A 25,099-nucleotide genomic window follows, 5' to 3' on the forward strand; every position below is an offset into this window, starting at 1 on the left:
ACTTGAAGCGGCCGATTATACAGACCGATTGGTATGGAAGCTTGTTTCCGCCACTGAATAAAACATTTTAAAAGATAATTGTGACTTTTTATCTCACAATTGCGAGTTTACATCTCGCAATTCTGACTTTATTTCTCAGAATTGCGAGATATAAAGTCAGAATTGCATGAAATAAAGTCAGAATTCTGAGATATAAAGTCAGAATTGCGAGATATAAAGTCAGAATTGCGTCTTATAAAGTCAGAATTCAGACTTTTTTTCCTCGCAATTGCGACTTTATATCTCGCAATTCTGACTTTAGAACACATAATTGCGAGTTTATATCTCGCAATTCTGACATCTTTTCTCAGAATTGTGAGATATAAAGTCCAATTCTAAGGGGAAAAAAGGACTTTTTTTTTTTTACCTTAGAATAGTTTATATCTCACAATTCTGACTTTATAACACGCAATTGCGACTTTATATCATGCAATTCTGACTTAATATCTCCCAATTGCGTGATATAAAGTCAGAATTCTGAGATATAAAGTCAGAATTGCGTGATATAAAGTCGCAATTGCGAGAAAAAAAGTCAGAATTCTGACTTTATAACACGCAATTGTGACTTTATTTCACGCAATTCTGTCTTTATATCTCGCAATTCTGACTTTAAAACACGCAATTGCAACTTTATTTCACGCAATTCTGACTTTATATCTCGCAATTCTGAGAAATAAAGTCAGAATTGCGAGATGTAAACTCGCAATTGTGAGATAAAAAATCGCAATTATCTTTTTTTTTTTTTTTTTGTGGTGGAAACAAGCTTCCATAGATTGGTGTGTAACATGAATGTACAGCGAGAGCGATTCGAAAGCATACGGATCATTTTATTTTATCTTCATGCATTTTTATATATTAACACAAAATATATAAAAAAAAAACATTTTGACCAAAAAGCTAAGAAAATCGTGTTTTTTCAAAGACTACAACGTGCATAAGCAATGCTTTTATCGCTTGTTTCAGCTCCTTTTTTGCCTGTGTTTTGATCAGAAGGTTCTGTAGTTTTTAGTAATAGCGCCCCTACCTTATAATAATAATAATAATAATTATAATAATAATAATAATAATTCGTTACATTTATATAGCGCTTTATCTGAGACCTCAAAGCGCTTTACATAGAAGGGGGGAATCTCCTCAACCACCACCGATGTGCAGCATCCACCTGGATGATGCGACGGCAGCCATATTGCGCCAGAACGCCCACCACACACCAGCTTACTGGTGGAGAGGAGACAGTGATGAAGCCAATCAGTATATGGGGATGGTTAGGACATGAACATGCTTATAACATGAAAACACAGAGAGACATAAAATTCCGTCAATGGCAGGGAAGCATTGTTTCCCATGGGAAAAAAAAACTTCCAGAGCCAAGGCCGCTGAAAGTGTAAGGGCACTGTTGCACTCTATTAAGATGATAACGTTTGAGCCAGCTACCTATATAGGCAGTAGACAGCAAGGCAGCTCGCTAGGTTTTGGAACAGAGCAAATATTTTAGATAAGGAGAGTTACTGCCTACAAAAACCTCCATATTGTGAAGGCCCAAATTGGATGGGTTTCGTCTTGGCCTCTGTTTGAAGGAAAGGGTAGTGCAGAGCCTCTGTAGGGTTTGGACCCACAGAACTCTGCATGTGTTTTCCTTCCAATTCCCATCATTCACTCCTCACACTGCATGACAGCCCATCCATCACACTTACTGACAACAGTTCATCCAGCAACACCGCCTACACCGCCTTGTGGAGAATGTGGCTCTGGAGAGCACGTCTCGAGTGCGCCTCTATTTATGAGGTCGTGTTAGACTGTGTACACTTGGGTAGAAGTGTTTAGGTGTGTATCAAACACAATTGTTTGGGGAAGGTAACAGGAAGGCGGTGAATTGGCATAGGCAGCACTCGGCTACATTACAGACTCAAATGCAACTGCAACCCAATAAGAATGACGAAGGTTATTCTGCTTGGCACATACACTTGTGAAAACGAAAGTGGCCCGAGAACATTGACACGGGCGTATGTAGGACGGAGTGTTGGGTAATTGTGTTGTATGCTCGCTCACGTCTTATGGCTTTACCTGTCTTAGATATATTCCATCAATGGCAGATATACAAGTAGCCATTAAGAAGGAAATGATTTTACTTATTAAAGGGAGCTTAGCGGGTCAGGGGCTACAATGACCAATTATTACTCTCTGAAAATGCATAATACCTCATCTACATCTTTATTATGACCTATAACCCCAATCTTCAACAGATAACTTAAAGAATATTGTGTGCGTATATCTATCTGTATGTACAATATAAAACAGCATCATGACTACAGAGTGTACGTTATTCGTGTGTGTTTGGACTGCCTCTTTGTGCCAGAATGCTCTTCCTCCACTGACTGGAGCCGTTTTACACATGGCTTCCTTTTTTTTTTTTTTTTGTCTGGTACATTGCGAAGGACAAAATCAATCTCAGGGGAAGAATTCTCTGCGAAGGCACACAAAACAGGCAACTTGTCCATTTCAAATTTCACAAATGAACCAGGCAAGGTCTTCCCAGGGGCTTCGACAACACCGCTAATGGAGAGGGGTTTGACAGCGCTCTGCGGAGGAAGCCGTGGGACGGCTGGCACAAAAAGGCAGCCATCTCGAGATAGCCTGTTGTTAGAGGGTCCTAGGAGATTCCTCGGACGGTACCGTGGTGCATACACGAACTAGAAGGAGAGTACCGCAAATGCGCTTACACCATCACACACACGAATTTCACACACACTCTGCACATAACTCCCTGTTATGGCATTCCCTTTCATTTACTTGAAGTCCACAGTACTGTGAGATTATAGTAAAAAGTTACTTGTGCCTCAAATGCTATTATATAGTACCACTGGGTATTCTAGAAAAGAAGGAAAAAATAAATAAAAACCAAAACTATCATTGATTTATACACATTCATAGTATTCGTGACAGATTTTGGTTTCAGTATCATTGGAAATAGAGCTGTATCGAATATACAGCGGTCGGTATGTAATACAAACTGAAATTGTCCTTGAAGCGGTGAGGATGACATCTGAAACCAGACTGCAGACTTTCTGTCAAGTACGTACACTCCATGTATATACACAGATGCAAAAATTCATATCAGCGTGTAACAGTGCAGTGTAGTTGACATGGTCACCGTGATTTTGCCAAGTAAGACATGTTCCTGGATCAACATATTGTTGATCCTGGAATAACATTCCTGTCCCAAAATGTAGTCCTTACCCTATCCCTACCCCTAAACCTAACCCTACCCATAACTTTTCCCTAAAATCAGAGGGAAATTATAGGTGAATAACCCTGATGTTGAAGCACCTCATCCTGGTTCTAAGCCTAAACTTGACATAAACTCTAAACTTGTCCCCTTAAATCTGATTGGTTGATTGGAAAGTTGTTCCAGGATCAACAAAGATGTTGATCCAGGAACATGTGGTACTTAGTCACCATGATTTTGCCAAGTAAGACATGTTCCTGGATCAACAGGAGCCTAACCCTAACCCTAACCCTAACCCTAACTATAATCCTGGAACAACATTCCTGTTCAGAATTTTTGTCCTAACCATATCTCTACCCCTAAACCTAACCCTACCCATAAATTATCTCTAAATCAAAGGGAAATGATGAGTGAATAACACTGATGTAGAAGCACCTAACCCTGGTTGTAAGCCTAAACTTGACAAACTATAAAATTGTCCCTCAAATCTGATTGATTGGAATGTTGGTCCAGGATCAAAATCATGATTTTGCCAAGTAAGATGTGTTGTTGGATCAACAATTTTGTTGATCCTGGAACAACATTCCTGTCCAAAAACATAATCCTAACCCTACCCCTTAACCTAACCCTAACCATACCCATAACTTGTACATCATTTCCCTCTGATTTTAGGGATAAGTATGGTGTAGAAGGCCCTAACCCTGGTTGTAAGCCTAAACTTGACATAATCTGTAAACTTCCCCCAAATCTGATTGGCTGATTGGAATGTTGTTCCAACATCAACAAGGATGTTGATCCAGGAACATGTTCTACTTGGTGAAATCACGTACACACAGTTGACACACAGAATCAATTGCACCCATGTTGTTGAAACACTCAATTCACTAATCAAGTTATGCAAATCACATAATAGTTGCACGCTGTAATTACGCAGATCAGTTCTGAGTGGTAGGTTGTGAAGGATACAGCAGACTACTGCAATCTGGCGTACCTAACTGGGAATGTACATACAGCAACTCTAGGCACCTGAAATGGTGATTAAAGTACGCTCGACTGCATGACACTTTGGGATAAAATACTCTTTTCCGTCATTTAATCATCATTTGGTGTCATTTGTAAGAAAATTTGTTTAGACAAAATCTCCTATACATTTCTTTTACCGTCTACTTGCTGTAGGCAGTAATAGCAAAACTTTGTGGCAGGCAAACACAGTAGCATAGATTTTTGGTGAAAAGGTACAATAATCAGCCTAATTTACTTTTGTTTTTGGGTTTGCGGAAAAAAAACAACGAATGACAACGACCATTTAAATACAGTTAAACTGGACAGCGGGTGGTTTTTGTGAAATATAGCACATTAAGGTATAGCGCACCCATTTAGGGAATTGACCCCAGAGTGTGTTCTGCGTTAACTGAACCATTGAAGTCTCTCTATGCCACTACATCAATGACATGCTGTCATCCACTGGAATTTCCATCGAGGGGTCATGTTTTCCAATCACTTCAAGTTTTCTTCTTGTTAATAGATTGTTAAGGTATTATTACAATTGCCTTTGATTTTGAAGTCAGGGCCACAGTCAATGTGTGCATTGCATTCTGGAAAGAAAATGAGTGAGAACTTTGCAAATGAGATGGACAGTTCGTATTCCCAGAGCCGCCCCCATCACTATCAACAGGAACAACAGGTTCTCGGGTAATATCCTCCATTTCTCTTCATATGGGCAGTCGCTGGACCTTCCCCTCCCCATTGTGATTCATCATCCCAGCCTGCCCATGGTCCTTTGACCTCTCTGATTCAATAAATAAATAAACTGCACTTGGGGAAATCTTTCCACCCCACTGCCTTCAAGAGTTCAAAAAGGGAAACAAATAAAGTGAAAAAAGGGTCAGACTGCACCATGAGATCAAAAGAAGCAGAGAGAACCAAAGAATGAGAATAAAACATTCTTGTTCTTCAGTTCCTGTCTTGTTTTCTTTTAATACTTCAGTAGGGGGCAAGCACTTTGTATTTTCCCTTGTAAATATGCATTCAACTTTTTAGATTTGTGATATATGAGTTTATTTTTACGTACATCCTTTAATTATGTTTTTATTTTATAGGTTTTTTTCCAATCGTAGTTGCAACTTTTGGAAGAGTCACTGTGGGTGTCTTGTACAGAGGCCTGCACCAGACTGCGTTTCCTTTACTCTCTACACTGTCTGAAAGGCCTTGCTTTGAGCTGGGATCATGACTCCCGCCGGAATGGCCATGCCCACCGGAGGATTTGGGGGTCTGAACTTCGGGGTGGCAGGGGGTTCTGGGGTTTTGGGCACGACCTGCGTGTAGGCCGGAGGAGACTGTGGGAAGCCGTGGGGCTGTCCGTTCTCCTTGAGAGCGGCGACCGCGGGTGGCCGGGGACGTTGGCTTCGGAGAGCGCTGTTGTGCACCATGGACTGTGTAGAGGAGGCACCGGAGCGGGAGCTGCCGGAGCGGGACGAGGATAGGGAGTTGGGCTTCACCAGCTTGGCTTTTGGAGCTTCTGCATCCTCTCTACAAAAGTAATGAAAAAATAGTCAATATTAAAATAGAAATTAAAAAAATAAAGCTCAAGTATAACCATTGTAGTCTGAACCCGGAGCAGCAGCTAAACGTGCTGCCATTTTAAATAATTATAAATAAATGTAAAATATTATATAAAATAATATATATAAAAAAAGCTTGTCTTTATATAGGATCATTATTAGTGTTTTACATTTACATTTTATTTTACATTTTTTAATATTTACTTATATATTTTATGCTGATAGACAGAAAAGCTTCAAGCACTATTTACTCTATTTATATATATATCATATTTTTAAATAAAGAAGAGAGTTGAATAGCATATTAGTTATTAGTTTTTATATATATATATATATATATATATAATGGAATTGATAAAAGTTCAATTAGGACATTTAAGTAGCTTTTATAAACGTGCCGTAAATATAATCTGGTGTGTGTCTTGAGACAAATAAATGGCAATGACTTTTTTTAAGATACTGTATGTCAATGCAAGTTTCATTCAGTTAAAACAGCTCAAACATGCATTTTAGTCTGGGACTAGCATAAAGCTGCAGTGTGTGATTTTTAGCGCATCTAGTGGTGACAGGAAACAGGTGGCCGACAGGAAGTGATGTCGTTGTCTGAGACAGCAGAGAGTAGCCAGTTAAGCAGTGAGGTTTCTTTACAAAGATAAATTAAGAAATTATGTTTACTTTATTATTCTGTAAAACGATATGTTATTGTGAATATTATTGTTACTTGTTGATCATTGTGCCAGTGTTTTATTCGCTGACTTTAGCTAGCTTCTTTGCACGAAGAACAACATAGTGACGAAACGCGCTCTGCAGTAGTTTGTCCGTTTAGGGCCACTGTAGAAACACAGTGGCGCAAAATGGCTATTTCGATGTAAGGGGAGGTGTATGTAGATAGAAATGGCTCATTCTAAGGTAATAAAAACATAACAGTTCATTATGTAAGGTCTTTATACACCACTGAAAACATAGTTATGTATATTATATTGCATTTCTGTCTACATATCCTCCTAAATATTACACAATGCACCTTTAAGCCTTGTCTGTGAAATCAGGGGTAAATGTGCTAAACTTGTTAAACTGGGATACTACTCCAAAACTGAACATAGCGAGAGATCATGACATGTGTGAATGTGCACAAGAACGGTCCCCATGTAGAGCTTATGTTTGTTTGTGTGTGCATAATTCAGAGATACAGCCGTGGTTTGTGGCTGCATTATTCATGCGAGCAGAAAGAGTAAAGTTCTGCCACTATTGGCCTACAGTAACAGCTGTCTGATGTATTATAAAGATTGACCTGAAGACAATATGAAGTGTATGTTCCAACCTAAACGTACTCAAATAGGTAATATTAAGAGTGAAAGTGGAACTATACAAACACAGTCAATACTGAGATCTCACCTGATCTCATTAGGTGTCTCCTCCTCCTCATATTTCTTCTTCTCCTTCTTGCGGAAGACCAGCCAGATGATGAGAATGAGGAGCAGAACGCCGAATGAAACGCCAACCACAGCGCCAGCCACCACACCGATGCCTCGCACATCTAAACACACAGAAGGACATTTTTGTCATATTGTCACACGTCATTAAATCATATCGCATTTTCCTCATTCATATTATGACAAGAATTCTAAAATTATTTAGAGTAGGGTGCAAAAGCCTGAGGACACCAGTGAAAATGTTTTAAATTAGTAGAAAAAAAAATCATCATTACAAATTATACTATCAGGAAAACAATTTGAGTGGAAAATTATTATTTTTTCTTTTTCAAATATGTTAAATTTATATATACATACATTTAATTTTACCCTGGTAAAGGCATGTCTATAGGCATGATGCAAAGCAGAGAATCATTCGACTTCTTAACTGTGGTAAAATGACTTGTGTCCCAGTTTAAATTTATAATAAAATGAAAAAAATATATAATAAAATAAAATCCATATAGCCCTCAACATGTACATCAACAATAAAATGATTTGCTACAACATAAAATGAGCAATCATTATATTCTAAACCTATAATTTCAGCTGAATGTCTACAAGCCATTTTACATTTGATCACATATTACATTTACATTGTTACACCATTGCACATGGATATACATTTTTTTGTAGACCAACATCTGTATCTGAAAGTAAGGAGCAAATAATATCTGTTTGACATGCAATGCTGTACAAACAAATACTGTAATTAACCAAGAAAGCTATTAGCACTTAATAACTTAATAATATTGCTTCAGTTGGACTTTGGCTGTGTCCTAAATCACCCTACACTTAAATAGGGCACTATTTGAGGGGGCAGCTTGTAGTGGTGTCCGAAACCATAGTAGACGTTATCGAGTGCACTCATTGAATCCCACAATGCACCACAATAACAATTGTACAACAGATGTACGCTCAAAATCTAGAGCAGGGGTGCCCAACCCTGCTCCTGCCGATCGGCTGTCCTGCACAGTTCAACTCTAACCCTAATCAAACACACCTGAAGCAACCAATACTGGTCGTCAGGATCACTTGGAAATTAAAGGCAGTTGTGTTTGATTAGGGTTGGAGATGAACTGTGCCAGTGCTCATGTGTCTCACCTGTGTCTTGTTAACTATTTAGCCCCTAGTGTTTTTTTGGTGTATTTACAGCCCTCAGTTTGTGTTTCCAGTAGTCTGTTATTATCTACATTTGTTGGCTGTTCCGCTCCTGCTTTTTGGTATCTGACATTTATGGGAAATGGGAGTTTTTGTGTTATTTTTGAATTTTGGATTAATAAAAGACTCCTGCAACAACCGCTGTGACATTGACCAGTCAAATATTAGTACCTTTATCTCAGCAACCCTCCTATAATTGGTTATTTTGCTCAGTTAACAAATGAATCATCTGACTACTAATAGCACATTCCTACAATGCCATTCGTACCTGAAAACTTTCTCTTTTGCATGATTTGTGTTTCAGTCTAAGGTGACTGCCATATTGGCCAGCACAACATAAATAAATACTAAGTGCACCACGTATTTTTGTTTGACAAAGAGCTTTTGATTTGTTCATTGTTTAAACATTATATTAGCAGGGGAGCCCATATGGTAGTTATACTTTATTAGTGTTCTCATGCAGTGGCGGCTGCTGGTCTTTCAAAGAGGGGAAGCTCATTTTCGGCCTACATCATAAAAATTGTCCATTTATTTATACGTAAATTCTACGCTCCCTTTCAAGAAAATGCTCTGTGACCCTGTCCTACCAACTAGGCGTCTTTTCCAGTGACTTAACCAGTGTCCTCTCAATGGCCAGCAGAGTTAAATATAATTGTATTAATATAATAATATAATAAAGGTATAAATAATAATATAATAAAGTATAATACTACTACTACTAATAATATATATTTTTTTTATTTTAATAATTATTTTTTAATTATTACTAATAATAATATAAAAAATATAATAAGTAATAATATAATAAAGGTATAAATGTATAATTGTGTGAAATGTATTATGAAAATTGGCTAGCAAATACGAAGAAATAGGTTGCTGCAATTTGTCTTTCGACTACACTTGAAAAATCCACGATGGGACTGAGCTCGAATAGCTTCAGCGTCAGCGACTTTTTATTGCATTCACTCCAGAGACACTGAGCGTCCGCGGGCGGGAAGTAATCGCAACATTTATCCAATGACTGTCTAGTTTAGAAGCACTGAAAAAACCTGTTCAAAGCAGCCCCATTGAAGCCAATGGACGCTGGGCTTCAACAGGGAAATGCACTGTGACGCTACAGGAATGTATGAGAAGGAAATTGAGTCAGCCGTCCTGCTATATCTAACTGATTCTGAACGAACTCGTCTTTGAGATGAACGTTTTCTAACGCATTTTTAGTCAATAAAATGTTAACACAATAGTACATATTTGGCCATTAATTTTTTGACATTATAGGGGAAGCCGAGCTTCCCTTGCAGTCTTAAAGAAATCCCAGCTGTTCTCATGAGATATTAGTGTTCTCATGAGATATCTTGCGAGTAAAACTGAATAAGTCAGACCCAAATTAAACATTGCCAGCCACAACTGTAAAAAGACTCTTTCACATTTTATTCCCTGTGTTGTGAAAGACTTGCACAAGGCCAAAGTGCAGGACAGTTGTCAAGAGTTTATATAACTCTCTCCATCTTCTCCTCTGGTGAACATTAAATTCTTCTGCTTCTTCCAAAACCATTACACACAAACACTGAAGGATGGCTATTTGAGCAAGACCAATGACAAATGGCCACACTCTGGCTTTCTATAGTTCCCAGTGCTCAGTAAGAGAGAGAGAGAGAGAGAGAGAGAGAAAGAGAGAGAGAGAGAGAGAGAGAGAGAGAGAGAGAGAGAGAGAAAGAGAGAAAGAGAAAGAGAAAGAGAGGGCAGATTTGGCTATACTTGTGAGGGCCAAATGCCCTTACTTACATAGTGAAATGTTATGACAACCGACTAGTGAGGATTTTTCACTGATCCTCATTAATAAAAGAGGCTCATAAATTGTCCAAAACATGTCTTTTTAATTAAAATCTAGTGTTTTGCACATTTTTGAGACGGCTGGGTTTAGGGGTAGGGGATGGGTTAGGTGATAGAAAATATAATTAATCTGATAAATTCAATGGAAGCATCCAATGCCTTTACTAATACATTGAGACAAACATATGAGTGTGTGTGTGTGTGTGTGTGTGTGTGTGTGTGTGTGTGTGTGTGTGTGTGTGTGTGTGTGTGTGTGTGTGTGTGTGTGAATGCGTGCATAGAGAATGTTTTTTCCCAAGACAACAAAACAGAAAAATAATGTATTTTTTAAGATAGTAATATTAACTAACTAACCAACAAACTAAATAAATAAACCTAGCCAATATTTAATCTGTCAAAAAAATGGAAACAATGGTGTCATACTAATGGTAATAGTATTTTATTTGACAGTATATTATTAAAAAAATATTATATTATAAATATTAAAGTGTTCATGACATGAGAAATCAACTTTGCCTTAATCTTTTGACATATACTGTAAGAGGTCTTTGTAATTTTAATATAGCCTAATATCTAGATTTATATGCCATTTGAAGCAATGCATGTTTGTGATATTTCGTTATATTTTTATAAAGTGGTGTGCTGTGGAATTTTTTACTTATCAAAATTGTGCCGTGCCAAAAAAAAAGATTGGGAAACACTGATTTAAACTGCATGAGTCAAAACAATAAAAGCAATGGTGTCATACCCATGATGCCCATAATAAACAAATACAAGCTCTCTGCAGTGTGGAAACAGTCTCCATCCATCACACTGAGGCTGTAGCTCCAGCTAAAAGCGTCACCACCGACTGATCTGAGATCAGAGTATCATAACATCCGCACTAATTACACCCAGGGCACAGGCTGACCTCAGAGCAGAACTCACATTGCATTGTGACCTCGATGATACAGTTCTCCTCTCCTACATCGTTGCTGGCGGTGCACTTGTAGACCCCGGAGCTGTCCTGCGTCAAGTTCCTCAAGGTCACGATCTCTGGGTTCTTCAGATCTGAAAACAGGATAACATACTCATATACCTGTACATATAAAAGCGGAGATACAACTACAGTCTATCAGGTAATTAGGCAGACGTGTTGGCAATTGTACATTGTAAATTTCTTCAGTTACATAGCCAGAGTATATGACAATTATTCAGTACATGAACAGCAAATAATGTCCTCTCTCTGTTTAGGAAAAGAATTGTGAACATTTTGAATATAATATACTATACTATAATATAATTAAATGTTAAAAAATGTCTATTTAGACACTATTTCATATTTTATCTTTAACACAAGACACAAAAAACTGTAAGACTGTATTATTTAACTTTATTACTTTATTTTACTTTACATAATTATTATGTTGTAAACTAAAACGGACAATTGTAACAGACTTCTTTTATTAAATTCAGTATTATCATCTTTTTTTATTAAAAGTCTATTGTAACATTTATTTTTGCCACATACAGTATAACAGATCCATCAAAAGATAAGATTAATAAAAGAAAATATTATAAAAGAAAAAAAATATAGTGAATGATTTATCCATGCATATGTTTTTTTTTGACCTTGTCATTTTTTATGCAAATCTTCCAGTGAAAAATTCTCATGCTGGTTTTCTCCAATCATTTAATCCACTTAAACCCCATCCCTTTCCTACAATTGGCCGCCCATTCAGTTCTGACCTCAATCAAATCTACAACTGATGCTCAAGTCCACACCTGACATTATTTTCTTTTTAAATCCATTTCATTCAGATGAACGCCACTACACAAAAGAAACAATCTGCCGCTACTTCTGTTACATCGTGACTTTAAAGGGATAAAATTGCCACCAGTCTCCCCAACTTCCCGAGTAGAATTAGATATTGGTGTTTCTGTCATATTTTGCAAGTTTTCTTGTGTTTTTTGTTATGTGCATTGCTCAAGGACACAGTGCTGATGAAGCAGGATTATAGTATGAGCAGCTCTCCAGTTCCAGACTCATCCTGAACCTACAAAACAGTGCTAGCAGTGTTACCCGTCTTTTACGACTTCCTTTACTACACTACTTTACAGGTTTCAATCAAACAGAGTGTTTTAATCAGAGAAGGAAGTGAGAGCAAACCCAGTAAAGTGTGTGCGTTTATGTGAATGAATTAGTGTTTGTGTGTGTCAGGGTGATTCATGGTTCTGCTGGAGCTCCAGTAGATGAGATGAACAGTAAATGTTTCCCTGTAGCCTGTGAGGAAGCGCTCGTGTCTTGAGACCCGAGAAGCGCGTTTGCATCTTCAACCGAGGCGCGTTTGTCAGTCAGAGTGATTTGAGACGCCTGGATCATTTACACATCCAGGATGCAATGCCTCCTCTTTCATCCCCCCATTCCTGTCCCCTCATCCCTCTTGTGATCCACGATCTGCAGTGAATTCAGGAGTGGTGGAATGTTTATCGGCCAAGGAAAGCTTATTAGAGTGAGCAGGTGGTCATTGATGAGGGTGGCTAATTGTTGAGCTCGGCCGAAGGCACGGTTCATCTCTCCTGCAGCACTGACTGCATACGGCTAAATAGATTGTAAAACAAATTGGGGCTCTGATGATCTGGTGTCAGCAGGAGACACTGTTCTGAAAAAGTGCATTACTCCGTCCCATCTGCAAAGCCACATTACACTCGAATTTGTGTAGTTCTTGCACTTTCGCTAAGTTGTTTTGTTTTCCCAAGCAGAAACCAATGAGATCGAATTCTGACAACAGCCAAAGGCTGTCAAACATCGTTTGCTGTATTTTGTAATGTAGTCTGACTATGTTTAGCATAAGAGGTGTGTTTAGCATAAGAGACTTAAAAAAAAACAGAGCAATAAGTAACAAAATTGTACTTTTGAACACAAGTAAATCTATTTTGAAGGCATGTGTGAATGCAAATCAGTTGAATTCAGTTTGCAGTGTAGGCTATAGTATAGTCTTCTGCTTGTGTTGTAAATATATAGCTAAATCTCTTGACACATTTCACATTGTATATCATCATACCACACAACCCTATCATGCATATTGTGGGCTAATATCACTAGAGCCAACATTCACAGGTTTAATCTGCTACAATCAGCACTTCTGTGGAAGAACTAGGCGATGCATTTGTCAAAGTGTGTGAGGTTCACTGGCAACAGACCTTTGAAAGACATTTAAGACTATTATTTGAGACAGTTAGCAGCAAGTAACTGTACAAACCTCTTTCTGTCCAGAGTGAGGTACGATATGCTGGTTTGCGGGACGTTTGGGTGTTTGACTCACCGATGAGGGCGAGGGGAGGCAGTTTTCCCACACTCTTGCCTTTATCCAGCACTCTCTCCCATTTGTACTGAATGGGGTCAGATCCGTCTGAAGACTTACAGCTCAGTTTCACATCGCTGCCCTCCAGAAGCCGGCCCTCCATCCAGCAGCGGGGTTTAGAGGGCTTCACTGTAGACGAGGAAACACAAATGTGTGTTAATGTTAACTAATCAGTCATTTAATATTGTTATCCAAAGCAGCGTACTATAGAGACGAGCCCCAGATTCACGTATCAACCTCTGTGGGGTTTGAACCAACTACCTTTCAGTTACCAGCCCAGGTTTTTGGTGACTGGGTCACACCACCTAGTGGTTAAATGACAGGCATCCAGAAAAAATGGTTGTGCTTTTATAGCAGGGATGGTGAAATTTTAGCACAAAACATGAAAGAAATATTTTTCTTGTAATAAGTGATCTGTCTGTCTCTCTCTCTCTCTCTCTCTCTCTCTCTCTCTCTCTCTCTCTCTCTCTCTCTCTCTCTCTCTCTCTCTCTCTCTCTCTCTCTCTCTCTCTCTCTCTCTCTCTCTCTCTCTCTCTCTCTCTCTCTCTCTCTCTCTCTCTCTCTCTCTCTCTCTATCTCTCTCTCCCTCTCTCTCTCTCTCTCTCTCTCTAATATATATTAATCTGTATAGATGTGTTCTAACTATCTATATTGATAATGTTTGACACTTTGAAGCAGTATTTTTAATCTACATATGATACTAAAACTTGCAAACTCAGCACACTGCCTTTTTTTTGCAGGAAAATCAATATCAAAGAGGCAATCCATCTCAAATGTGACATTTGGGGAGGCAAGGGTCAGGATTTGGGCAAAGGTCAGGATTTGTTGTCCTGTGCACTGACTGGTTTGAACTCCCCTATGACCTAACGCAGCAGATCTGAGTGCACACTGAAGCCAAATCAAAACACCACACTGCCTCACAACAGTTACCAAGTGACCTCAGACCAGTCCCAATGGTCTCCTGCTTACCGCAGCACTGCTCTAAACTGTTCTGGGGTCAGTGAGATGAGCCTGTCCAGAGGGATCTGTCTGGAGGCTGAATGACTGTTGGGAGACAGCCTGTAGACCTCTGTGAACATTTCTGGCCCTATCCTGACCCCGGCTATAAACACACAAACACATCAGACGGATGCAGGAACCGATCCAGCTATCAAACACTCTATACATTTGTGCAGAGTTAGTGCCATTTTCTACAGTGGCATTCTTTTAAAAATTTGAACACTATCTATTTTAGAATAATAATAATAATAAAAAAAAAACTTAGAGAGAAAAAAAAAAAGAAATGAACAAAGAAAAGTCATGACAAAAACAACAAATAAATAATATATGAAATTCACATTTATTCGTTACTCAAGCTGTTATGCTGATAATATAATTTGTCATTAATAACTTTGTAAAAATTGGTCTTGTTTTGTTTCTCACTGTATATGTGAATATTTGTACAGAATCAGGATTATTATACTTAACTAAAATTACAACCATAAAAAAAAAAAGTTTGTTATTGGAAATAAAATAAACCTTAACTAAAAAAAAACATTTTATTTCAGCTAGTTGACAATGCAGCACTTCTCATTTTTATGTAGAACTACATATATAAACAACAATATGGGCCCTATCTTGCACCCAGCGCAATTGACTTTGTACACCGACGCATGTATCATTCCTATTTTGCACCCGCGCACAGCGGACTTTTCCCTCCACAGAAGCACGTCGCTAAACTAGGGAATGAACTTGCGCTCCCTGGGCGGTTCAGCGCAAAAAAGGAGGCGTGTTCCGGCGCAACCGTTCCTTCATGCTATTTTGCAGGTTTAGAAAACAATTCCGCCACTGACCAGGAAAAAATAGTTTAAAGTCAGTGGCGCGTTGCGCATGTTATTCAGAGGCTATTTTAAGGGCGCATGCTTGGCCATAATCAATGTAGCGTGTGCACAACGCGCATACACTTTGATTCTCTCATCTATACAGAAGCAGCAGTTTTCATTTTTGCAAATCATACATTATTACGATAGATAGATAGATAGATACATAGATAGATAGATAGATAGATAGATAGATAGATAGATAGATAGATAGATAGATAGATAGATAGATAGATAGACAATTTATTATAAAAGCATAGGCTACATCTACCTTACACATTTACCCAAATTATCATACGCCTTTTTAACCGAAGTTAATTTGGGTGTGTTTCTCCATCCACAACGTCCCTGACGAGAGCGTCGCTCTCCTCGGCTGTGAACCGCTCCTGGCGCGCGCCTGGCAAATCCGCCGTTACAATAGGAATCCGCTTTAGAACAAGCGCGCCTGCTCTTAAAGGGAATGTGAGATGACGCTCTGATTGATTTATTTCACGTTACGCCCAAACCACACCTATGAATAATGAAGCTACTTCAGACCAACCCATTTTAGATTTGCGCCTGGCGCAAGAGTCATTTATCCCGCCGGGAAAATAGCAACAGCGCCAAGTCCCGCCCACAAAGTTACTTGCGCTTTGCGCTTTGACACTTGCGTTTCAGATCGTTAAAATAGGTCCCTAAAAATGACAGAAACAACAAAATTGCTATAACTTTAAAATTTAAAAATAAAAACTCATTTAAAATATTATATGTCTAGACTTGTTCTGTTGAGATCACAAGTTCACAAGAAGACAAGACAGTAAAATAAAATTCCATGGATTGTGTGGACTGTATGATTGGAAACAATATGGTTATTATTCTTGCAATTCCAATTGATGCCTGAAATAACTGTACGGTTCCAGGATGCGGTCCTCATCTCATAAAATAATCAGCGAACAAGATTTTTCACAGCTTATGCTCCATACTGAAAATCAATGAACATGCGGATGGACTCCAATTGAAACAATGTCCATTCGTTTAACTCTGATTCAAGACATCTCAGGAAACAAGCAGAGCTTAGAGGGACCATCATTCACAGTAGCTGCAAGCAATTAATAAAAATTATGATTAATGCGCGTGCGTCATTTCCTGTCCACTCTCAACTGCAAATTTCGATAAAGGCAAAATAAAGGCTGAAAATAACATCCTTATGTGAACACTAACTCGCTGTAATGTGTTTATAGAGTGACGGAGAGGAAAGAAAAAGGAAGAGTAGCGAGAGAAACAGGGGGTGGAGAATGAGGATTATGGGAATGCAGAATTGAGCTAATCTTCTGTGATATGCTAATACATGAGAGAAACTCTAGGGTGGAGGCCGGATTTACATCAATTCATCCTCCCATTTATCTCTCTTTTTCTCATTCTTTCAACTTTACACCAATATCCTGTCCCTCTGTGGCTAGCGTACTAATCTGGTAATAAAATGATTAAGGAAATAAAATTAGGACGTGATATACAACTTCAAACTGCTCGGCATAAGCTGCGAGTCCTTGAAAATAGGACCTACGCAACAAAAGCATATGATAGAGATGAGTCTAAATAAAAATAAACGTCCTTCTTTCCAGTTCTTCTCTTGGCTGAGCGCTGTGGTGTCAGAGATACTGCGTTTGAATGACGGCTTGGAAACCCTGCGGTCTAATAATGGAAACCAGACATAGCAAAATATCAAATCATGAGAAGCTCATCTGAACCTCATTTGGGATGACAGTAAACTGTCTTGCTAGAAGAATTGAAATCACATAAGCTCCTAATTCTGCCTCTTCTGTTTTTAAGAGATAGAGCTCAATCAATGTTCTCTCATCCCACCATTTCAAATTAGCATCCTCTCGATTTACCATCCGAAGCGAAGCAAACATAACCAGCCACCAGAGTTGAGAGTGACTGGCCAGCAAATGCAACCAATCATATTTCTAGATTACGTCAATGATGGCCAAATTTTGTAATCTGAATGATGATCAAATTGAATCACTGTGAGGCTGGCTGATGGAGGAAATGGTCGGGAGCTGATTCCAGGAAGACGAGCCTTACCCAGCACAATGAGGTTGACTTGGCTCCAGTGGTATTTGCCGCCAGTCTTGACCTTACAGTGGTATTCTCCAGAGTCCGTCAGCTGCAGATCACTGATGAGGAGGGAGGCGTCTCCGTTCAGGTAGTCGCTCGCGAAGGACAGGCGACTGGCATGGTTGTCATGGGTGTAGACCTCGTTGTTGAAGAATGTGATGATCTGAAATGTAACAGCGAGAGAGACAGATAGCGTTCATACTTCATATAAATGAAAGAAATCGGTGAAATCAGACATCTATTTAAGTTGAAGTCAGAGGGACGATAAAACAGGCTAAAAAAAATCTAGAAACTTTTTGGGTGACACTTTAGAATAATGGTCCATCATTAATAAGTAACTGTGCAGGAAGTAATGCAGGACTAATGAGTAGTTCTACATTAACACTTCAGCTACTACTAACTAATATGGCAACAAGCTCAACTAATTAGTAATATCACTAAGAGAGTTCATTATTAGGTAATCAATACTTACTTATATATAGTATATATATATAAATGCCAACTAGCAGTGCCCTTACAACTCTAGCAGCCACACACACCTCAAATAAATACAGCAACACCTCAGAATAACACATTTGCAACTATACCCAAAAAACAACCAAACCACCCAGAATACATTAACAGTCAAAGAGTGAAATTCTGAAAACACTCATAGTAACGTCCTGACAACTGCCTGCAACACTCTAGCATTGTAGCGTGGAACTTTGCATTAGAAAGCACTTTAATTTTCTTCAGAAAATGTACAAATCTGGTTGTTTTCTTTATTGTTCTTCTTCTGATGGTTACTTCGCGACAACTGTGCTACTCTGTGCAAAAGACAAAAGGTTCTTATTTAAAGAGCCTCTACCTGTGCTGACTACCCTTGGAAAAGATGCTAAATGGCTGTCACACACAAACACAGCTGCCAACACACACATTCACACACAGTCTGACTGTGACAGCCTCCTGAATGCCTGAGGTTAAGAACTAAACGCTGATGCCACGACACATCAGCAGACCTGCAGTTGGGTTCACCTGCCAAAGCTGTCTGCGATGACTGCTCGTTTCACACACACACACACACACACACACACACACACACACACACACACACACACACACACACACACACACACACACACGCGCGCGCTGCAAAATAATTTGCATTTCTGGCCAAGACATCTGTGATTCTTTTTGTGTGCATCCAGTATCACTGACAGTCATGACATGATACTCTTTGTCATATTTATTTATTTAGATTACAATTGACGCCATGCAGAATAATCTTCTCTAACAAGAGGAACATCTGAGTCACAGGTTATGGCTTCACTTCAAAGAAAGAGGTTGTTTGCATTAGCCAAGTATAGGTGTAATATAGCTGGAGAGAGCTTTGTTAGTATTTCCGTTCATCTCAGTAACAGCTGCATGGACGTTGTATGGATTTACATGCGACGTATACTACACATGAACATGCAAAGGCAAGTATACATTGCAGGTTTGCTGGTCAAAACGTTCACTCTGTCTGGTCTGTTAGCAGGTTTTAAAGGGTTTTTGCGTACCTTTCAGCTGGTCAAGCAGGGAGACCAGCTTAAACCACCTAAGACTAGCACACGAGTTTAGGCTGGTTTAAGCAGATCTTTGGGACAGGTTAAAATCTGTCTGTTTCAGAATTTCAAGAGCCCTCTAAAAAAAATCAGCTACAACAACAACCTCTAGCATAATATAACAAAATATCTGCGGTTCACACACAACCATTCAAAAGTTTGGGGTCAGTAAGATTTTTTCTTGACCAAATGTGAGTGTAAAGACTTTTATATTGCTGCAATAGATTAAATAAATGCTGTACTTTTGAACTTTCTAATCATCAAAGTATCCTGGAAAAAAAAGTTTCACGGATGGTTTCCACAAAAATCAGTATATTCAAATGATTTCTGAAGGATCATGTGACACTGAAGACTGGAATAATGATGCTGAAAATTTGGCTTTGATCACAGGAATACATTACATTTTAAAATACACTCGCCTAAAGGATTATTAGGAACACCATACTAATACTGTGTTTGACCCCCTTTTGCCTTCAGAACTGCCTTAATTCTACGTGGCATTGATTCAACAAGGTGCTGAAAGCATTCTTTAGAAATGTTGGCCCATATTGATAGGATAGCATCTTGCAGTTGATGGAGATTTGTGGGATGCACATCCAGGGCACGAAGCTCCCGTTCCACCACATCCCAAAGATGCTCTATTGGGTTGAGATCTGGTGACTGTGGGGGCCATTTAATACAGTGAACTCATTGTCATGTTCAAGAAACCAATTTGAAATGATTCGAGCTTTGTGACATGGTGCATTATCCTGCTGGAAGTAGCCATCAGAGGATGGGTACATGGTGGTCATAAAGGGATGGACATGGTCAGAAACAATGCTCAGGTAGGCCGTGGCATTTAAACGATGCCCAGTTGGCACTAAGGGGCCTAAAGTGTGCCAAGAAAACATCCCCCACACCATTACACCACCACCACCAGCCTGCACAGTGGTAACAAGACTGATGGATCCATGTTCTCATTCTGCTTACGCCAAATTCTGACTCTACCATCTCTACCATATCATCAGAAATCGAGACTCATCAGACCAGGCAACATTTTTCCAGTCTTCAACTGTCCAATTTTGGTGAGCTCGTGCAAATTGTAGCCTCTTTTTCCTATTTGTAGTGGAGATGAGTTGTACCCGGTGGGGTCTTCTGCTTGAGGCCTATCCGCCTCAAGGTTGTGGGTGTTGTGGCTTCACAAATGCTTTGCTGCATACCTCGGTTGTAACGAGTGGTTATTTCAGTCAAAGTTGCTCTTCTATCAGCTTGAATCAGTCGGCCCATTCTCCTCTGACCTCTAGCATCAACAAGGCATTTTCGCCCACAGGACTGCCGCATACTGGATGTTTTTCCCTTTTCACACCATTCTCTGTAAACCCTAGAAATGGTTGTGCGTGAAAATCCCAGTAACTGAGCAGATTGTGAAATACTCAGACCGGCCCGTCTGGCACCAACAACCATGCCATGCTCAAAATTGCTTAAATCATTTCCCATTCTGACATTCAGTTTGGAGTTCAGGAGATTGTCTTGACCAGGACCACACTCCTAAATGCATTGAAGCAACTGCCATGTGATTGGTTGATTAGATAATTGCATTAATGAGAAATTGAACAGTTGTTCCCAATAATCCTTTAGGTGAGTGTATATTCACATAGAAAACAGTTATTTTAAATTGTAATATCTCACAATTTAAATTTTTTTCACTGTATTTTTGATAAAAGAAATGCAGACTTAGAGAACATAGAAATCTTGCAGAAATTGTATTCAGTCAGAATACTTAAAAAAAATGGTGCAATTACAGTATTTAACAGGGGCAAACTGGACCATGCTAAACATGCAAAACCACTCAATGCATTATCAGTAGCATTCTTGTGTGTGAACACATCTCCTTAGAGTCTACAACACATTGCTAAACAAGCTGTGGCTAAATGTTGACAAGCTGAACGCTTCTAGTAACACAAGCCTTACAGTGAAACAAAAGAATGACTTATTTATTATGTCAGAGGCTCAATTTTATTCCTAATCACATTTTCAGACATTTGATTTTAATTAATGACGTCTCAACTGTTATCTTTCCATTAAATATTACATGCGATGAGCCAGCCGTCCCAGAGGTTTCAAAGACTGTGATGCGAATTTCTTTATAGGCCTTTCTTTCTTCAGAAATGAAATCTCAACTGATTATATCAACAGATCTGTGTATACTTTCAAACAAAGGAAAGATCGCTGTCTGTCATGTGCATGGGGGAATATAAGCCTTATCACAATCAGATAATTCAATTCATCTGAAAGTATATCGCCTTTTGACTTCCCCCTGATGAATTATTGTGCGCTTCTACATGAAGGATATCTAAACTTGAAGCTGTGTTCAAACAATGTTAGTTTCACAGTGAAAGATTCCCACTTCAGGCAGATAAGACAAAGCTCTTATCTGAATGTGTTTATGCGAGAGCGAGGGAGAAAGAGAGATGGGTGAAGCGTCTGTTAGGTGTCCTGATACATGCGTACCGGACGGGTGTGCATTTCAAAGAGAGATGTGTAGAAACGGCTGACAGACTCAGACTCTGAAACTGTGACGGCTGTGTCACTGAGAGAGATGACAGTCATAACTAGCGGTTGCTTGGGTTATTTGTGTGGTTGCTATGGTGTTCTGAGAGATTGCTAGACGGTATAGTTTGAAAGGTTGAGATTATACGTCTGTCCCCTTCTGACAAACACAAAATATAAAATTATGAGAAGACTTTCACTTGTACCAAAAGAGTTATGACATCATTATGAAAACTTTATTTTTATAATTATTTGTGACCATGGATGACAAAACCAGTCACATTGGTAATTTTTTTTTAAATTGAGATGTATACATCACCTAAAAGCTGAATAAATAAGCTTTTAATTGATGTATAGGACAATATTTGGCCGAGATACAACTATTTGAACATCTGGAATCTGAGGGTACAAAAAAATCGAAAATCTCCTTTAAAGTTGTCCATTTATGTTCGCGATTGTGCGGCATTCACTCACAAAAATAAATATTTTATATATTTACGGTTGGAAATTTACAAAATATCTTCACGGAACATGATCTTTACTTAATATCCTAAGGATTTTTGGCATAAAACTAAAATCATTAATTTTGACCCATAGGGTACAATCTATTCTTGGCTATTGCCACAAATATACCCGTGCGACATGTGACTATATTTTGTGATCCAGGGTCACATTTATGGTATTTATGGTTTACTTTAAAAGGAGAAAAAATATGATGGTAACGGAAATGACACAAATTATTAACTATTATTAATAAAACAATTATTATTCGGATTATATACAGTATACAAACATATATATATAATTTAAAATATGAGGGAAGAACAAAACACTAAACTTGGTTAAGGTATTTATCGGACAAAAAGAAAAGGCAAGCTACAACAAAAAATGCATAGAAAAAAACAAAAAGCTCACAGCATTCTCATCCTTGGGCGTCATATACTGACGCTTTTGACATTTCGTCTACATCGAACGCACATGGCACCCTTTAGCGTCAATATGACGCACAGATCTTTGTTCGGTTATGGTCGGGTTTAGGTCTGGGGTAGGGTTAGACCGCTAGGAGGTGCCTTCTGGCCCATTTCTATCTGCGTCTCATATTGACGCTAAAGGGTGCCATGTGCGTTCGATGTAGACGAAATGTCAAGAGCGTCAATATATGACGCCTTGGGATGAGAACGGGCTGGAAAAAACAAACATTAACTTAAGCATAGTTATTAATATTTTGTTGGTTTGCCTTCAGAAAACAATAGGGCTGTATACACACTTTTTGTGTGTATTTTGCTAATACAGCAAAAATAAGGTTTGTAAAATATTAGCCCTACTACTTGTCAAAAATATGTAGAATACTCGGCTGGAATTTGTGTAGGCGACATAAGCACTGACCTTTCAGAATACAAAATAATTTTTCTGGCTAGTATCTGTAAGGCTAAAATCCCCTCAGGTTTTTTAAACTGTTATCATCCAAATATAACATGAATAGACCAAGTGACTGGAGACCAGGAGGACAGACAAAAGAGATGAGAAGTATAACGCAAAAACTTGTATCCAGAGTGAGAGAGGGCCAAAAAAAAAAAAAAAAAAGCCAAAGATCTCTTACCACGCGCTGTTTGACGTTAGGTTTCTGCAGGAGCCACTCAATGTCCAGTGTTTGTCCATTCGACTGCCAGAACTGGTGATGGCAAGGCAATGTGGCGTTGTCCCCGACAACCCTCTTCATCTCGGTCTGAGCCCCAGTCGAGAGCAAACTCAACAGCACTGTAGAGAAAGATACAAACACAGCATGTCTGTGAAATCATGCGATGGACTGGTGGAAAATTCCACATTTAGGACATTATTTACTTTCTTTAAAAAAGTTCCAGGTTTTATTGCAACTCAGTCTCAATGAAAGACAATATCATGTTCCTCCTTGCATGTTTTGTGTGACACTTTTTTTTTTGTCCAGTGAGTGACACTTAAAAGGAGTCCAGTTTTATCCAGATGAAACAGATGAATGTGAATCTGGCAATGGTTTATTACGTTGGTTGTTGTACGTATCCCAGCAGTTCAGAAGTGAAATGTCTGGTGAGTGGTGCTAAAACGTTAATGCTCTATCATGTTCAAAAATAATAGTACCAGATACACTAAACCTTACCATAATCCTAACTGACAGGGTTAAAAATCAATCAATCAATCAATTTTTATTTATAAAGCGCTTTACAACAACCAAAATTGATCAAAGCGCTGGACAGAGACAAAAGTAAAGGCAAAAAATAAATGAGTGAAATACAAAACAATACAATAAAATAAAATACAACACATCTATAAAATCATTATGCTAATCAGTTGTCCATCAGGTGTCAAAGGCCGATCTAAAGAGATGGTGCTTCAGCCTAGCCTTGAACAGGGGCAGGTCCATGATGGAGCGTAATTCCAGGGGCAGAGCGTTCCAGAGTTTTGGCCCCGCTACCACAAAGGCGCGATCACCCCACTTTTTGCACCTGGACCGTGGGACCACCAGCAGATGTTGTTCAGAGGAGCGCAGGGCTCTGCTGGGCTGGTAAGGGGTCAGCATGTTACACAGATACAGAGGTGCAAGGCCATGGATGGAGCAGAAAACAAACAGTAAGATCTTAAACTGGATTCTGAACTCGACCGGGAGCCAGTGGAGAGAGTACAGGACAGGAGTGATATGGTCATGTTTACGGGTGTTGGTAAGAAGCCGGGCTGCTGCATTCTGCACAAGCTGTAGACGGTGCAGAGAGGCCTGATTTAACCCAATGTAGAGGGCATTGCAGTAGTCCAAGCGTGAACTAATAAAAGCGTGAAAAAAGCCAATGTGAGATAAAAACACATGTGCTGAAGCAAACATTCAATTTTAGTTTGTTTCTACAAGTCTTTGAGCTCTTTTATTGTGTCTTGTGTTTCACAGGACTCGAGTTCTTCACATCACAAGTGCAATGTTGTCCCACTACCAGAGCAAGTTTACTACATTAGAAAAAGCCACACATATGGAGCTGTGAATGTGATGAAAATGTCAAAATGTATTAGATCACAAATCATGCACTATGGTAAAAGTGTTTTGAGGTCATAACATAGTATTGTGCCAGTAACCTCTTGAAAAGAAGTTAAATTAAATTCTTCCCCTGTAATTATAATTTGTTTAAAAAGGAATACATTTTTGGTCAATGGTCATTTGAGCTGGAAATGTGATGGATAAAATTGTACACTTTCACTATTTCTCACTAAATGCTTCACTTCGGAATAGATTACATTTCAGGAGCAACGTGTTGTAAATGCCATTTCATTTTTTTTTTTTTAGTTCCACTACAAGACTGGCATGGGCTTCAGCATTTATCATGCAGTCTAACAAGACACACTGTAGAAACACCAAAAAAATACTTTAGTACAACTTTGGA

The 25,099-nt window shown here is 38.9% G+C and overlaps 1 protein-coding gene across 6 annotated transcripts in view; it reads right to left on the minus strand.

Annotated features, from left to right (window-relative positions):
• Positions 1–2,456: 2,456 nt before the first annotated feature.
• Positions 2,457–25,099, minus strand: part of clmpb (CXADR like membrane protein b) — an 86,663-nt gene continuing 64,020 nt past the window's right edge. For 3 of the 6 annotated variants that reach the window (XM_081372265.1, XM_081372267.1, XM_081372266.1), the window contains exons 2-7: positions 23,302–23,459; positions 17,557–17,752; positions 13,595–13,762; positions 11,217–11,339; positions 7,222–7,363; positions 3,395–5,794 (exon numbers count right to left, since the gene is read on the minus strand). In XM_081372265.1, the coding sequence (XP_081228391.1) occupies positions 5,455–5,794; positions 7,222–7,363; positions 11,217–11,339; positions 13,595–13,762; positions 17,557–17,752; positions 23,302–23,459 (1,127 nt within the window). In that variant the 3' untranslated portion in view covers positions 3,395–5,454. Of the gene's footprint in view, positions 3,218–3,394; positions 5,795–7,221; positions 7,364–11,216; positions 11,340–13,531; positions 13,763–17,556; positions 17,753–23,301; positions 23,460–25,099 lie in introns of those variants that run through there. The other 3 variants (XR_014030627.1, XR_014030628.1, XM_081372264.1) reach the window with 3 other exon arrangements.

This window comes from Scardinius erythrophthalmus (assembly GCF_964197995.2).
Source record: "Scardinius erythrophthalmus genome assembly, chromosome: 8".
In the NCBI taxonomy this organism is placed as follows: Eukaryota; Metazoa; Chordata; class Actinopteri; order Cypriniformes; family Leuciscidae; genus Scardinius; species Scardinius erythrophthalmus.